At 38.9% G+C, this 18396-nt stretch overlaps 1 protein-coding gene across 1 annotated transcript in view; it reads right to left on the reverse strand.

Annotated features, from left to right (window-relative positions):
* The window catches only part of SEMA3C (semaphorin 3C), a 175066-nt gene that overhangs the window by 38078 nt on the left and 118592 nt on the right, over positions 1 to 18396 (reverse strand). Inside the window, exon 12 of the mRNA XM_080667027.1 lies at positions 18047 to 18269. Within this exon, the coding sequence (XP_080523153.1) occupies positions 18047 to 18269 (223 nt within the window). The remainder of the gene's footprint in view (positions 1 to 18046; positions 18270 to 18396) is intronic.

The following is an 18396-nucleotide window of genomic DNA, read 5'->3' on the forward strand; positions in this document are numbered from 1 at the left end:
TTACTCTCCACATCTGCTTGCTGATTGTATTTCCCTTGGTCAGTGAGTAGTACTTCTTCCCAGGTGTTTGCTAAGCCATAAATCTACAAAACACTTTAGACACTTTTTTTACCCTCCCATCTTTCCCAAATAAATTTATCATCTGATCCTTTCCTTTTCTTAAATATCTCTTGAACCTAATAATCTCTCTTAACCCCTGACTTTTAATTCCTGTTTTAATATAGGCTCTCATCATTTTGTTGCCCAACATACAAAAACTCTTTTAACTGGCCTTTTTTTCTCTGTTCATAATGTATCCTCCATACCATTACCAAAGTGATCTATCTAAAATACATATGGGATCCAAGATGGCTGCTGACGGGACGGCAGGCTACAAGATAGTGTGTGAGTGAGACAGCGAAAGGAGAGTGCGTGGATGTGCGGGGAGTGTCTGTATTTGTGAGTGAGGGCAAACTATATTCCATAGGCCTGTTGGGGACTGGCATACCAGGCTCCCCTGGCTGGGCAGCCTCTACTACTGCTGAAATCTCTTCCGGAGCGGCCAGCTCTGCCACAGAGACCATGCCATCTTGAAGGGGAGAACAGCTGTGATCAGAAGTCTAGCCTTACCTTCACTCAGGGAGACCTTGGATACCTCCTTGGACCCTACAACCACAATGCCCAGAGACCAGCTGCCTCAGCTGTGAACCCATGAACACCAAGACCCCAGCCACCCTGGCCAAAGGCACCTAAAAAGTTTGTCCAGGGAGAAATAAAGTGGTGCCAAATATGTGGACGGGTCCTGTGCCTTCTTACAGAGCAGATAGAAGGAACAGCTGAATCAAAAAACATCCACCCAAAATTGGAGAATTAAACACAGCTGGTGAGGCAATCCGTGGATGGAAGGTCAGAGATTGCCTAGAGAGAGCTCTGCCTCCTCAGATTCCTGTGGGTGTTTGTTGTTTGGGTATTTGTTGTTTACATTTTTTGGATTAGTTGTTGCTTGTTGTTTGCATTCATCTCTGGGTGTTTGTTGCTTACATTTTTTGGATTAGTTGTTGGTTTTTTGGAGTTTTCTCCCCATATACATATATTTTTCCCCCTTCTTTTTCCTTTTCTTTCTTTTCTCTCTTACATTTTTGCCTTTTCTCTATATCATTTTTGCACTCTTTTCTCTCCCCTAATTCTCTTTTCTTTCATGGTCACCTTTATTTGGGGTTATTGGTATCGTGAATACATTTGTGTTTGGTGCCCTGTGCATTGTGTCTTGTTGTGTTGTATTTTGTCAATGCAGGAGAGAGAGAGCTACATAACCAGACACCCTGAGAGAACGATCATGGGGAGACAAAGAAACAGCCCGCATACGAAAGAAAAGGAGGACTCAATGAAAGAGACAGTGAATAAAATGGAGGCAAGCAATATGTCAGAGAAAGAATTCAGAGAAATGGTCATCAGGATGCTGAAAAGGATGGAAGACAAATTCAACAATATGTGTAAGAACCAAGAGGAAATGAAGAAGAACCAAGAAGAAATGAAAATGACATCACTGCAATAAAGAACACAATAGAAAGCATCAATAGTAGACTAGAAGAAGCAGATGTCTGCATCAGTGAGCTAGAAGACAAGGTAGGAAAAAATACCCAAGCAGAGCAGCAACTAGAAAAAAAACTTAAAAGACAGGAGGACAGCCTAAGGGAACTTTGGGACAACATGAAATGAACTAACATCTGCATAATAGGGGTGCCAGAAGAAGAGGAAACTAAGCAAGGAGTAGAAAACCTGTTTGAAGAAATAATGACAGAAAACTTCCCTGATATTGGGAAGAAGAAAAAACTCACACAAGTCCAAGAAGCTCACAGAGTCCCAAACAAGATGAACCCAAAAAAGACCAGCACCAAGACACATTATAATTAAATTGGCAAACACCAATGACAAAGTAAGAATCTTAAAGGCTGCCAGAAAGTTACCTACAAGGTAACTCCAATCAGACTACCGACTGATTTCTCAACAGAAACACATCAGGCAAGAAGGGAATGGAATGTAATATACAAAGTCATGCAAAGGAAGGGTCTGAATCCAAGAATACTGTACCCAGCAAGGCTATCAATTAAAGTTGGGGGTGAAATCAGGAGCTCACAGACAAAAAAGGACTAAGGGAGTTTATTACCACCAAACCAGAAATGCAAGAAATGCTAAAGGGTCTGCTGTAAAAAGAAGAAATAAGAAGGGAAGAAGGAACACAGGCATAAAGAATAAAAATGGCAACAAACAAGTACCTATCAATAATAACTTTAAATGCAAATGGATTAAATGCCCCATCAAAAGACATAGGGTAGCTGAGTGGATAAGAAAACATGGCCCATGTATCTGCTGTCTATAGGAAACCCACCTCAGAACAAAGGACTCATACAGACTGATGGTGAAGGGACGGAAAAAGGTTTTTCAGGTGAATGGAAATGAAAAAAAAGCTGGGGTAGCAATACTTATATCTGACAAATTAGACCTCAAAGTGAAGGCCATAACAAGAGATAAGGAAGGTCACTTCATAATACCAAAGGGAGCAGTTCAACAAGAAGATATAACTCTGGTAAACATATATGCATGCAATACAGGAGCACCCAAATACATAAAAAAAATCTTCTGGAGGATATCAAGGGAGAGATTGACAGCAGTACCCACACCATTCAGTCATAGTAGGAGGCTTTACTACCCCACTAACACCACTGGACAAATCGTCTAAACAAAAAATCAGCAAAGAAACATCAATCCTAAATGACTCACTAGATCAGATGGAATTGACATCTTCAGAACATTTCACCCCAAAGCTACAGAATATACATTCTTCTCAAGTGCACCTGGGTCATTTTCAAAGATAGACCACATATTGGGACACAGGCAAAGTCTTCAAATTCAAGAAGATAGAAATCATATCAAGCATCTTCTCAGATTACAATGGCATAAAATTAGGAATCAACTACAATAAAAACCATGAAAACAAAACAAACACCTGGAGGCTAAACAGCATGGTATTAAACAATGATTTGGTTATCAAAGATATCAAAGAAGAAATAAAAAGCATCATGGCAACAAATGACAATGAAAACACAACAATCCAAAAATCTATGGGACATAGTGAAAGCAGTCTTAAGAGGGAAGTTCATAGTTCTACAGGCCTACCTCAAAAAACAAGAAAAAATGATAATAAATTATCTAACCCTAAAACGCAAAAGAGTTAGAAAGAGAGCAACAAGAAAAGCCCAGTGTAAGCAGAAGGAAGGAAATAATAAAGATCAGAGCAGAGATAAACAACATAGAAACCAAAAAAAAAAAAAAAAAGAGCAACAAAACCAAGAGCTGGTTCTTTGAAAGGATAAACAAGATTGATGAACCTCTAGACAGGCTTACCAAGAAGCAAAGAGAGAGGACCCAAATAAACAAAATCAGAAATGAAAGAGGTGAAGTAACAACTGATCCCACAAAAATACAAACGATTGTGAAAAAATACTATGAACAACTCTATTCCAACAAAATGGACAACCTAGACGAAATGAACATATTCTTAGAAAAATACAAGCTCCAAAAACTCAATCAGGAAGAATAAAAAAACCTTAATAGGCCAGTAACTACTGAAGAAATTGAAGCAGTCCTCAAAAATCTTCCAGCAAACAAAAGCTCTGGTCTGGATGGCTTTACAGGGGAGTTCTATCAAGCATTCAAAGAAGAACTAAAACCTATCCTCCTCAGACTATTCAAAAAAATTCAAGAGGAAGGCACACTTCCAAGCTCTTTCTATGAAGCCAGCATTACCCTAATTCCAAAACCAGATAAGGACACCACAAAAAAAGAGAACTACAGGCCAATATTCTTGAGGAACATAATGCTGAAATCCTCAACAAAATTCTAGCAAATCAGATTCAGCATTACATTAGAAAGATCATACACCATGACCAAATGGGATTTATTCTGGGGGTCAAGGATGGTACAATATCTGCAAATCAATAAATGTGATACATCACATAAACAAATTGAGAAACAAAAATCACATAATCATATCAATCAATCCAGAAAAAGCATTTGACAAAATCCAACATCCTTTTTGGGTAAAAACACTCAGCAAAGTGGGAATAGAAGGATCATACCTCAACATAAAAGCCATATATGACAAACACACAGCCAACATCATACTCAATGGGCAAAAACTAAACTCATTTTCCCTAAGAATGAAACAAGACAGGGATGCCCACTTTCACCACTCCTGTCCGATATAGTGCTGGAAGTGCTAGCCATAGTGATCAGACAAGAAGAAATAAAAGGCATCCAAATTGGAAAAGAAGTAAAAATGCACTCCAGAAAGGAATGCAGGCTGACCTACACTTTAATGGCAGCCTTGTGAGACTCTGAGCAGAAAGGACAGCTAAGCATTCATGTACAGAAACTAAGATAATATGTGTTTAGTTTTATGGCCCTAATTTTGTGGTGATTTATTATATAGCAATAGAAAACTATTGCAAATGTGTATCCTTTCCTGGATGTTACAGATCCTCATATTATAGAGCTTAGCAAACTACTCTCTATGAGGACCTAACAATACTCTTTCCTCATATTGTCTGTTGGCGAGTTATCCTACTCTTTCAAGTCTTTGCTCAACTATAACCTTATCAATGACACAAACCCTGAGCACATATTTCCCTTCACCAGTTCTGATTTTTTTTTAAATAGCTTTTATGAAGTTCAAGGGTTTATATAATTTGCTTATTTATTATGGTCATTTTCTCTTCCAGTAGAATGAAGATCTTAGTCTGTTTCATTGATGTATCCTAAGCACCTGTAAGAGTGCCTGCCACATAATAATTGTTTGATAATATTTACTGAACTGAATTGAATTGCTTATTCCACATGAGCTCCTTAAAAGAATGTGCTGCTGTTATTATTCTTTACATATCATAAGCCTTGGCATGCAATAGGCTCAATAAATTCTAATGAGTGAATATACAAATGATACATTACTGTGATATATTACTATGATATATTACTATGTTATTCTGTACTGGTTGACAAACAGCTACAGAGCATAACATGTTATATTTTTGCATTAATCAGTAAGGGCTTTGCCAGAAATTTAAAACCAGAATTTATTAATCTCTATTTTAGAAATTTTTAAGAGAAGCATCCAAATTGTTTCATTCTAGTCTTTCAATTAAGCTAGAATTCAAAGCCTAGTTATATTAGTTTTCTACTGCAGCTAAAACAAATTACCACCATTTTTGTGTCTTAAAACAACATAAATTTATTATTTAGAGTTCTGTAGATTCAAAATCTAACATGGGTCTCAATGAGCTAAAATCAAGGTGTAAGGAAGAATGCATTCATTTTTGGATATTCTAAAGAGAATCCACTTCCTTGCATTTTCCAGCTTCTAGTGACCAAATTCCTTGGCATATGGTCTCCTTCCTCTGTCGTCTAAGTCAGCAGTCATATCTCTCTGAGTATATCTCCCTCTGATGATAGCCATTAAAAGCCCTCTGCCCATGCAATTAGGCAGGGCATACCCACACCATTCAGAAAATCTCCTCATCTCAATGTCTATAACATTAACCATACCTGCAAAGTCTCTTTTGCCATGTAAGGTATTGTGGACCAGGATGGAGAGAACTTTGAGGGCTACTATTCTACCTACCATATTAGTGGAAGAAAAAAAATAAGCATAGTACTAAGTAAAGTAAAACATATATGATTCACAGATTCACTTCAGAAATCTAGTTTCAAATATTTTTGTTCCAATTTACACTTCATATTAAAAAATAAAACATTTCTCTCCTTTAAACAAATATTTATTTTTGTGTTCTACATTTTGAACTTTTCCCAGTTCATTAGGAAGATTTTTAAAAATGGCTTTCCACAAAAACTGCCCCCACAACTGACAGCTACATATAGACTTCCTTTGGGTAGTTATATAGAGAAGGCCTGGCCTGGCTGAGTGGTAGCTATGAATTCTTCTCCTAGGGTTGAAGGTCACCAGGTATGCCTCATGGAAACTTAGCAGTACATGAAGAACAGGACATATTGTGGTTATTTCTTCTTTACAGATGTCGTAGGCTACAAATTTTCTTACAATCAAATAAGGGTTAAGGGTTAAATGAAGGCAACATGCAGGGATGATGTTTGACTGTAGTTTTTTTTCTAGTCATGTAAGAAAATATCAGTGATCAATAGTAAATGAGCCGTTGTTACAGAGCAAATCATTGCTGTCTCTCTTCCTGCTGACAGACACTAACTCATTGTTTGATATTCTGAAATCCTCCATATATGCCAACTGATTATGCAGAATCCATTTAAATTAAGGAAACAGAAGCAAGCCAAAGAGATTCATATGTATTTGGTGAGTGGGGAAGTCATTTTGAACACAAATATAAGTCCCATTTTAAAACAAATTTAAAATGTGTCAAGATTTAGTGATACATAAAAATTAAGGTGAAGTACTGGAGAAACCAAGATGGTGGCATAGGTAAACGCATAAATTTGCTGCTGCACACAACCACTTCAAAACTGCAACTAAAAGACAAAACGGATATCATCCAGAACCATAGGAAAGCTGGCTGAGTGGAAATTATACAACTAGAAGGAAAGAGAAAAGCACACTGAGACTCGGAGGAGGCGCAGAGGTGCAGAAGTGAAGTGCGGAGGTACAGTGGCGCGTGCACGGAAAGGGGCTGGCAACTGAGTACGCTGTTGTCTTTTTCAATCAGGAGGGAGACACAAGCTCCCCACTGCTCTGAATTCCAGTTCTGGGCAAGACTCTGGGGACCCAGACTCATAGGGGGAGAAACTGGCATCAGGGCAGAACATTAGGGCGGCTTTCTCTCAGAGGTGCTTGCAGCAATCATTGTTCCTGCCCGGTGCCGCGGGACACAGAGACCTGGGGACCTCTTCGGGGCAGGGTTGATGGTCAGCCATTGCTGTTTGCTCCACCCTGGTGATTCCCTGAGACCCCGCCCCACCCAATTTACAACCCCACCCAAGCTGTGTGCAGGGGCTTTTGCATATGAATGGCCTGGCCCATTGCAATCTAAAACCTAACATACTGTAGCTGAGTCAGAGAGCCCCAAAGACTCCAAAAGAAGGCCCAAGGCTTGACAGTAGCTTGCATTGCTTCACAGCTGGGCCTCATCTGGGCACCTCCAAACCCCAAACAGAGGAGGAATCTGCAGATCTCTCTGTAGCTCTTGCTGGGTGGCCTCATGCAGTAGCTGACTTTGCACCTCCTCGGTCAGAGTGAGACCATCCAGATTACAACTCTTCAGATCCATAAGAGACACACTCAGGGGGCAGATTCAGTGAGCACCAAAGCCCCACTGAAGCAAGTCTTGCTCCATAAGGGTGTCTCCAGCACAGAAGTTCTCCCAGTGTGGACACAACTGATCCTCACAGCCAATTGGCCTGGAGGACAGTTCCTCCCAGTGATACCAACAACAATCAAGGCTTAACTACAAGACTGTGCACACAGCCCACAAAGGGGTGCACCAAGAGTGTCCACCTCAGGTAATGAGGGAGGCTGAGCCACTGGGCCCTATAGGACACCTAGCACACAAAGCTACTCTATCAACTCAAGGAAGCAGCCAAAATGCAGAGACAAAGAAACAGGTCACAAATGAAAGAAATGGAGGAAAGCAAACTACTAGATATAGAGTTCAAAACCACGGTTATAAGGTTATTCAAGAATCTTCCAGAAACCTCCAATAAATTTAGTGAGATCCTCAAGGATATGAAAAAGGACCAACTAGAAATTAAGCATACACTGACTGAAAGAAAGAATAATATACAGAGATCCAACAACAGACTAGAGGATCCCAAGAATCAAGTCAAAGATTTGAAATACAAAGAAGCAAAAAATACCCAACCGGAAAAGCAAAAAGAAAAAAAGAATCCAAAAATATGAAGATAGTGTAAGAAGCTTCTGGGACAACCTCAAGCGTACCAACATCTGAATTGTGGGGGTGCCAGAAGAAGAGAGAGAGCAAGATTGAAAACCTATTTGAAGAAATAGTGACAGAAAACTTCCCCTACCTGAAAGAAATAGACCTACAAGTCCAGGAAGCGCAGAGAACCCCAAACAAAAGGAATCCAAAGAGGACCACACCAAGACACATCATAATTGAAATGCCAAGGGAAAAAGACAAAGAGAGAATATTAAAAGCAGCAAGAAAAAAACAGTTACCTACAAGGGAGTACTCATATGATTCTGATTTCTCAACAGAAACTATGCAGGCCAGAAGGGAGTGGCAAGAAATATTCAAAGTGATAAATAGCAAGAACCTACAACCAAGATTACTCTCCGCAGCAAAGCTATCATTTAGAATTGAAGGTAAGGTAAAGAGTTCACAGATAAGAAAAAGCTAAAGGAGTTCATCATCACCAAACCAGTATTATATGAAATGCTGAAGGGTATTCTTTAAGAAGAGGAAGAACAAGAAAAAGGTAAAGATAAAAATTATGAACAACGAAGTGACAACAAATACATATCTATCAACAAGTGAATCTAAAAATCAAGTGAATAAAAAAAATCTGATGAACACAATAAACTGGTGAATATAATAGAATCAAGGGAGTGGACTGACAATTTTCAGGGGGAAGGGGACGTGGGGGATGTGGGAAGAGACTGGACATAAATTATACACTTATGGATGAGGACAGTGGGGGGGAGGTAAGGGCATGGGGGGTGGGAACTGGGTGGAGAGGAGCCACAGGGGGAAAAAGGAGGAACAACTGTAATAATCTGAACAATAAAGATTTATTTTAAAAAATTAAGGTGAAGTCCTACCCCATTTTTGCATCTTCATCTCTCTCCCCAAATATTACCTCCCTCATTTCTAACTAAATACATGCTAAATAACTAAGATATATCACATTCACAGGTTAAATTCTTGGATAGCTAATTCACACACAAATCTAGTCTGTTCCAAGGCTTTTTGTCACCTTATAAAATGCATCTTGTTCACATGTTAAGACTGGTGATAACTTGTAGATGGGTGAAATTGAGTGATATGACTCAGTGAAAGCAATGCCAATGCTAATGTTGAATGTCAATAGATCATCTTGACATATGTGGATGAAACTTTTAATTCATAGTAAACTGAGAAAAAAATAAATGAGATTATCTTAACTTCATAAAATGAAATATTGTAAAGTAATGATGGTAAATGAGGTAGTAATGTGGAAAAGATATATGTTCAAGATGTGAAATCTGACAGCAAGAATGTATATTCTGATTGTATTGTATACTAAATAACTAAGTGATCTTAACTTATCCATGCTTCTGTGCAAACACAGTGAAGGATAAGTGCAACTCATTCACTCATTTATTCAAATAATATCTACTGAGTGACAACTTTGAGTGATGCTCTGTTCTAGGGATTGAGCATATAGCTATGAATAAATTATAGAGATATCATTGCCCTCCATGGAGCCTACATTTTTGCAATTCCGCATAGGTTAGTTATAATGGGTAGATGAGATTCAATGAAATATCTGGCAAAAGGTAAGCAGTATAAAGAAATTTAATTAGCATCATTATAATCATATATAAGTAGAGGCTGGTGCACAAAATTCATGCACGGGGGGGGGGTGTCCCTCAGCCCAACCTGCACCCTCTCCAATCTGGGACCCCTTGAGGGATGCTCCCTCAGCTCAGCCTACACCCTCTCCAATCTGGGACCCCTCGAGTGATGTCCGACTGCCAGTTTAGGCCCGATCCCGGTAGGATCGGGCCTAAACGGGCAGTTGGACATCCCTCTCACAATCCAGGACTGTTGGCTCCCAATTGCTTGCTTCCCTGCCTTCCTGATTGACCCTAACTGCTTCTGCCTGCCAGCCTGATCACCCTCTAACCACTCCCTTGCCAGCCTGATTGATGCCTAACTGCTCCCCTGCCAGCCTGATTGCCCCTAACTGCCCTCCCCTGCAGACCTGTTCCCCCCCAACTGTTCTCCCCTGCAGGCCTAGGTCCCCCCCAACTGCCCTTCCCTGCAGGCCTGATCATCCCCAATTTCCCTCCTCTGCTGGTCTGGTCACCCCTAACTGCCCTCCCCTGCAGGCTTGATTGCCCCCAACTGCCCTCCCTTGCAGGCCTGGTCCCTCCCAACTGCCCTCCCCTGCTGGCCTGATCGTCTACAACTGCCCTCCCCTGCTGGCCTGATCGCTCCCAACTGCCCTCCCCTGCTGGCCATCTTGTGGTGGCCATCTTGTGTCCACATGGGAGCAGCCATCTTTGACCACATGGGAGCAGCCATCTTGTATGTTGGAGTGATGGTCAATTTGCATATTGCTCTTTTATTAGATAAGATAAAGAGCTAATATGTTAATTAGAACAGCAGAATGATTGTCTGGATGACCTTCCGGACGAAGCTGGGGCTGTGAGGGCTGAGCCCCTTGCATGAATTTCCTGCATCAGGCCTCTAGTAGTAATACAATAAAATAGTAATAAAATTAGAAACCTAACAAATTATACTTATTTGCATAAGTAGAATATTAAATAAATAAATGGTTAATTCAAGCAAGCTAGCAACACTAAAATTTATATGATCATTATATCAGACATTATGTGGTGTTTAAAAGAACATATTTCTGAACAGTAGCTTAAAGGAAAACAATTCTTTTTGAAATAATTTTTTTCAGCAACAAGTCATTATTTACTCATTTATTTATTTAATATATTTTTATTGATTTCAGAGAGAAAGGGAGAGAGAAACATCAATGATGAGAATCATTGATTGGCTGCTTCCTACACGCCCCCTACTGGGAATCTAGCCCACAACATGGCCCTGATTGGGAATCAAACTGTGAACTCTGGTTCATACATAGGTCGATGCTTAAACACTGAGCCACACCAGCCAGGCAGTCATATATTTATTTATTTATTTATTTATGTATTTATTTATTTTAAATACATTTTTTTTTATTGATTTTTTACAGAGAGGAAGGGAGAGAGAGAGAGACAGTTAGAAACATTGATGAGAGAGAAACATCAATCAGCTGCCTCCTGCACACCCCCTACTGGGGATGTGCCCGCAACCAAGGTACATGCCCTTGACCGGAATCGAACCTGGGACCCTTGAGTCCGCAGGCCGACGCTCTATCCACTGAGCCAAACCGGTTAGGGCCATATATTTATTTTTAATAAATTATATTTTAAAGGTAAAGTTTAAATGAGAACATTTGTCTCTGGATTAGCAATCACTGTATGGGCTATCTTCATTTTTTTTTCTTTTCATATTGCTCTTTTTGCTTCTCTTCTACATGATCAAGCAGTCATCACACCATGATTTATGGTATTTCTTCTGACAATTCAACCATCAACCATCATTCTACTCTGTTCCATTAATATTTCCTACTGTGAATATCCCTGTGGAATCCTTGGCAAATGCTCAGATGTTTCCAGATTCTGCTTTGAAAAGCAGTGAACCACAATGTTATTAAAAGTCAGTGACTTACAAAGGGATTTGTTCCTTACTCCTAAGAGAAGGAGAAGTCTAGACATTATCCTTAGAGTGACATTCATGCACAGCTTCCAACCGACAGTAGTATTTTATAAACTCAAATGCCCTGCTTCAGCTATCAAATTTTATGTGGGATATTTTTGGGAGTTCTTTAAAAATCAAAATGCCTAGCTTAGCAGTTCAATAAGTGTGTCATTCCAAGAGATGTGACTGCCAAAACTAGTTAGTTACTATGAAGGCATTTACCTTGTAATGCGGCAAGGCAAACTCATTTAGTCTTTAGTCACATTTGTGGCACACACTTCAAAACTCCACATTTTCAAAGGACGTACTAGAGCCAACATTCCAACTTAGTACTCACCCAGTTAAACAGAAGCTAACAAGAAGTATGAAACCATATACCATACTATATAAGAATTTTGGCAGAACACCGCATGTATCCTTATATGAAAAAAACATCATGACATTAAATCATCCTAAACCTCTAACATCTATTCCTAAGAATACTCTCATTCTTTCATCAGAAACCACATGTCATTCTGATTCATGTACAGTACTAAAAATATAAATTTGACAGAATGTGTCTGAATCTGACCCAGGCACTTACATGTTTTCATAACTCCAGACGCAAAGGAAAAACAAAAAGAAATGCCTCCACTATGCTGTACAGTCAGCTTTGAAAAGATGCCCTGGATGTGAGCGGAAAGTGGCAAAGTTAAAATAGAAATGCTAATTCTCTGGGAGCCCTTGTCTGCTGTTTTCAGTGCTTCCTAAAGATTAAAAAAAAAAAAATTAAAAAAAGCAAGAAACACAAAAATACCCACAGCCTAAATACCAAGAATCAAAAAATAAGAAAAAAAAAAAGCCACAGAACATCACAAATACTACTAAAAGATAAAATAAATCACTGATTTTAAAATTCTTTTTTTCAAGCTGTGATCTTTTTTAGAGGGTAGTGGTGATGACTGGATGAAAGAAGGTGAAGAGATTAACCAAATAACATATGCATTGCCCATGAACACAGAAAACAGTGTGGTGAAGGCCAGGGGGTGGGGGTGGAGGTGAGGAACCTCTGCAATAGTGTCAACAATTAAAAATGATGTTTTAACAACAAAAATAAAAATAGTAAAGATGAGAAGACAAAGTTCATTATTTCCCCTTCCTTCCTTTTTTTTTTTTCTTTTTTCTTTCCTTCCTGTTATTTTATTTATCTACTAGAGGCCCAGTGCACAAAATTTGTGCACTGGAGGCGGGGGGGGGGGGGGGGGGGCGTCCCTCAGCCTGGCCTGTGCCCTCTCGCAGTCTGGGAGCCCTTGGGGATGTCTGACTGATGGCTTAAGCCCACTCCCTGCCATCGGTTGGACATCCTTAGTGCTGCAGTGGAGGTGGGAGAGGCTCCCGCCACTGCCGCTGCTCTCGCTAGCCATGAGCCGGGCTTCTGGCTGAGCGGCGTTCCCCCTATGGGAGTGCACGGACCAACAGGGGGAAGCTCCTGCGTTGAGCATCTGCCCCCCAGTGATTCAATTTGCATATTAGCCTTTTATTATATAGGATGTATTTATATTTCTATCTTGGTATCTGGCAGCACACAAAATATAATGGGACAGTCCCATGAGAATAGAAGGCCAGATTATCAGCCTCTCAAACTCAGCCAGAGTAGGCTAATTCTAACAGTTACTAGGTACTGAGCTCACACAGCTACCATGGAGTTTCTGGGGGCTATAGAATCATTCATATCATTCAAAATGAATATAGTTACACAATATCATATCTGCAATTCAACACACTGTCACATACATTTTTCCTATGACATCTTCTTTGCCAAATAATGTCTTCATTAAATTCCCCTGATTTTTCCATGATGGTCCAGATGCCATAAGAGCAAGCTTGCCTTATTGTGGCAATAACTGGAACATCATTATCCTATATAGTAAAAGCATAGTATGCAAATTGTCCCCTTGACCGGGAGTTCTTCTGGTAGTTCTACCAGGAGGCAGCAGGCAGCCGGGGAAAGTGAGGGAGTACCCAGCCAGCCGCCACCAGCCATTAGGGACCCTACAAGTGCTCTGATTTTGTGCACTGGGCCTCTAGTTTATTTATAACAGCTGAAGGGCTCTTCTTTACCTGAGGATTTGAGATACCCAAGAAATATTATATCCTACCTAAGACGTTTAGATATACAAACCTAAGAAATCCTAGGAATAGTGACTTATGCTTCCCCCAAGTTTCAGTTCAGAAAAGTATTTTATTTACTTTTAGCAGCAAACAAGCACTGAGAATTCTCCTTTTACCAGCAATTCAAGAACTACTTGGGCAGAAAATAGTTTATACCGATATATTGGTTGTTAGAATTTCAGGTAAATTGAAAGCACTGTTTTTAAGTCGTAGTGTTGTCTGATATGACCATGAGACTAAGGTTCAGTGATTGAGTTACTATCTCTTCAGATAGATAATGTTGGGAGAAACATTTCCTATTAGAATACTCTTCAAGAGACTTGTGTGGCTTTGTAAGTGATCATCAGGAAGTTTCCCACTAAAATTAAAAACATATTCCTACCAGATATCAAGCTGTATTATAAACTCACGGCTCTCAAAATTCCTGGGACTGGCACAAGAACAGACATATAGATCAATGGAACAGAACAGAGGACCCAGAAATCGACCCAAGCCATTATGTTCAATTAATATTTGACAAAGGAGGCATGAACATACAATGGAGTCAAAACAGTCTCTTCAATAAATGGTGTTGGGGAAATTGGACAGATAAATGCAAGAAAATGAAACTAGACCACCAACTTACATCAGACACAAAAATAAACTCAAAATGGATAAAGGATTTAAATGTAAGATAGGAAACCATAAAAATCTTAGAGGAATCCACAGGCAGCAAAATCTCGGACATATGCCAAAGCAACATCTTCACCGATATAGCTCCTAGGGCACTGGAAACTAAAGAGAAAATAAACAAATGGGACTACATCAAAATAAAAAGCTTTTGCACAGCAAAAGAAACCATCAACAAAAAACAAGAAAGCCCACTGCATGGAAGAACATATTTGCCAATGTTATCACCAATAAGAGTTTAATCTCCAACATTTACAGGGAACTCATACAAATTAACAAAAGGAAGACAAACAACCCAATCAAAAAATGGGCAACAGATCTAAATAGATATTTTTCATAAGAGGACAGAAGGAAGGCCAGGAGACATATGAAAACATGCTCAAAGTCACTAATCATCCAAGAGATGCAAATCAAAACAACAATGAGGTACTATCTCACACCTGTCAGGATGGCTATCATCAACAAACCAACAAATGACAAGTGTTGTCGAGGATGCAGAGAAAAAGGAACCCTCATGCACTGCTGGTGATAATGCAGACTGGTGCAGCCACTGTGGAGAACAGTATGGAGTTTCCTCAAAAAACTGAAAATGGAACTGCCATTTGACCCAGTGATCCCACTTCTAGGACTATATTCCAAGAAACTAGAAACACCAATCAGAAAGAATATATGCACCCCTATGTTCATAGCAGAACATTTTATAATAGCTAAGATTTGGAAACAGCCTAAGTGCCCATCAGCAGATAAGTGGATTAAAATTGGTACATCTACACAATGGAATACTATACTGCTGTAAAAAGGAAGGAACTCCTACCATTTGCAACAGCATGGATGGTCCTGGAGAGAAAGATAAATATCACATTATCTCACTCATTTCTGAAATATACTGAACAACATAAACTGATGAACAAATATCGATCCAGAGACTTAGAGGCATCGAACAGACCATCCAACCTCAGAGGGAAGGCAGGGGAGGGTGGGAGGGTGATGTAAGAGATCAACCAAAGGACTTGTATGTATGCATATAAGCATAACCAATGGGCACAGACAATAGGGAGTGAGGGCATGTGCTGGGGGGTGGGTGCAGCCAGGGAGAGGCCAATTGGGGAAAAGGAGACATATGTAATACTTTAAACAATAAAGAATTTTAAAAAATAAAAAAAACACAAAAAAAACACATATTCCTAAGTACTATTTTTCAAAATGACACAAATGTTTAAATACCAATGTAAAAAGTGTATGTAAAGATGCCAGATAGCGATGTGGTAAGAAAAGCCAAAGAACTTGTGTAAAAGCATGTTTCTTACTGCCTTTTATCTGAAAAAACACTGCTGCACAGTTTTTAAGGACTTGGAAATTCCATTCATGAAATTTACATATTTCATATAGAGTTACATGAAAAAACAGCCTGGTTATAACATCAGAGTCCACATTAAGACAGGTTTCAATGAGACATTAAGGGAGAGGTTGACTCTAAAATTACCACTTCACCTCAGGAAAAAATAAGCCTTTTTTTTTTTTAAATGAAAACTCCACACTGAATGATCTGAGCCAAGGCTAAAAGCAACTCTTTGTATTCACTAATTTAGAGGCTACCTCTTTGAAGAACACAGGGTATATGCAAATGGTATTAGCTTTGGAAGTCAGTTATGGATTTGATTACATGAGTAGTAGTGATTGGCAGAGTTATGATTTTCAGTTCATCTTGACAAATATTTATTGAGCTTACCAGGTACTGTGGAACGAGAGAGAGAAAATATATGTCAAGGAGAAATAGAACCTTGAGAGGAATGTGCAATAAGAACACAAATATGGAAGACTAGATTAAGCACTGGATAGAGGGTTTTAGAAGTGAATGAATTGAGTTTGAAGTATGGTGTCTAAAATGTTCATGAATCATACAATTTATGTTATTTAATAGTAAGTTGTAAATGCAAATAATGAGCTCAGAAAATTTCAATGACTAGAGATATACATTTGGGATTACAGGTTATTAGAACCAAATGAATGAATAAGATGGCCGAAGAATATGTAAAAAGAAGACCATGGGAAGAACCTCCCGGAATGCCTACACTCCTGGGCAGGAGAAATGCAGGCTAATGAAGGAAATGGAGAAGCTTCCAGAGAAAAGAGGACTATTGTAACTTGTGACTGAACCAAGTAAAGAGAGATTCTACAATGCCAAATGATGCAAAGAGGAGATGGAGGTATTTTAATGCATAAAGGCCATTGGATTGTCTTACTTTGGGAGCATTGAAGACCTTGGCAAAACCAGCAGTACAGCAGAGGTAGCAATGGGTGAAGGTTAGGTCTAGTTTTATATCCCAGCATAAGGTTTCGAAGCCAAGAATTAAGTGGAGAATAAAATGTAAGAAAAAATTAATTCGAATATAATTGATAACGAATGGCCTTGGAAATGTCAGGAGGGGATGAAATTAAAAGCAGAGTGAGAATTGGTTAGTCTGGGAGGAAGGATTATTCCTTGGGTATGGGGAAAGGACAAGTGAAAACACAGATATGTCCAAGTGTGGGAGAGGATACCAAACAGTACATGTCAGAAGCTTCTCAACCTCAGACCAGTATAAGCTGTAATCATGAGAGTGAAAAATCCATATCTGAGGTTTTAAGTATAATGATAAACAAGGGTACAATAAGAACTCTATAAGAAAAGCAGACTTTGAAAATTATATTTAGCCCAAAAAAAAGTATTCACATCTTAAACTGACTGAAGTTTGAGTGCAATTTCTTCCTTAGCTTGGAATACATATTCCACAGACAACTTTTATTTTATATCCATTTCTTAAACTAGTAGAGAAATTTACCTAATTTCATGGACTAGTTATAATATTGCAACAAGACAAGTAAATAGATTTCATCAATGCCTATTTTGGTAGTCAGGAATGTTAGAAAAATATTAAGATATTGTTATTTACTGCCTTACAGGCAATCTAGTTTCTTTAATTTTTTTTTTTTTTTTAGTAGTGGTTCTCAAACTTTTGTGTGCATTAGAATTACCTGGAGGGCTTATTAAAACACAGATGACTGGGTCTCCTCTCTAGAGTTCCTGGGTTGGAGGCCGAGAATTTGCATTTCTAACAAGTTCTTGGGTGATATTGATTTTGCTCTTTGGTCTGAAGACCACACTTTGAGAACCACTGCTATAAGGCTAGCCATTCAACAACATGTAGGTCTATAAGCAGGAGTATTTTCATTCTACTTGTCTATTGAAGTAAATTGACAAACTAGAATTCATGAATATATTAAAACGGTACCATCAATACTTTTTAAAAAATCTGTATTTGGTTTATTAAGTTCACTTTCAAATGTTATCTAGAACAGAACATATCTATCATTATCATTGAAAAATGGATCCATGTATTTATAAAAATGTCACAAAATTTACTTTAGTTGGGAAACCACTTACCCATGCTTAAAATGTCTTCCTCTCTTAACTCGGGTCATTATCATTACATTTCACTATAATATGTGCCAGGAACTATTCTAAGTGCTTTATATATATTAATCAACTTATACACAACCCTATAAAGCAGTTTATTTTACTTTATCAACTCCAATTTACAGATGTGGAAACTGAGGCATAAAGACATTAACTATCTCACTGATGGTCAGACAGAAATAAACATTGGGGACTTTTTGGTTTCAGTATCTTAATCCTTACCTATTATACTCGCTTCTACACATTGAAGTATAATTTGAGCTCAACTACTTACCTGTTCCAAGAAACAGGACATGGTATCTACCATCAGCAGCATTCACTCGATCCACAGCTATCTTTGTGTACTTATAGTCGGTGCCAATCCGGACAATCAAGGGCCTTTTGTGGATCGGGTAGATGGAATTGTACATGAGAGGGTGGTTCCGAATGAAAGTGACAACATCATCTGGGAACTCCTTGGTGGTTCGCATATTGGGTGTAAATGCTCCTCCTGGGCACTAAAAAATATTTTTTAAAAACCAAGTTAGTAAAACACTTAAGTTTCAGTAATGATTAAATGTCCTCAACTTTTCCAAATATTTAGCTCAGGTTGTTTTAAGTGTATTTGCTGCCCATTGAGGAGTA

The sequence above is a fragment of the Plecotus auritus genome, assembly GCF_963455305.1.
Source record: "Plecotus auritus genome assembly, chromosome: 4".
In the NCBI taxonomy this organism is placed as follows: Eukaryota; Metazoa; Chordata; class Mammalia; order Chiroptera; family Vespertilionidae; genus Plecotus; species Plecotus auritus.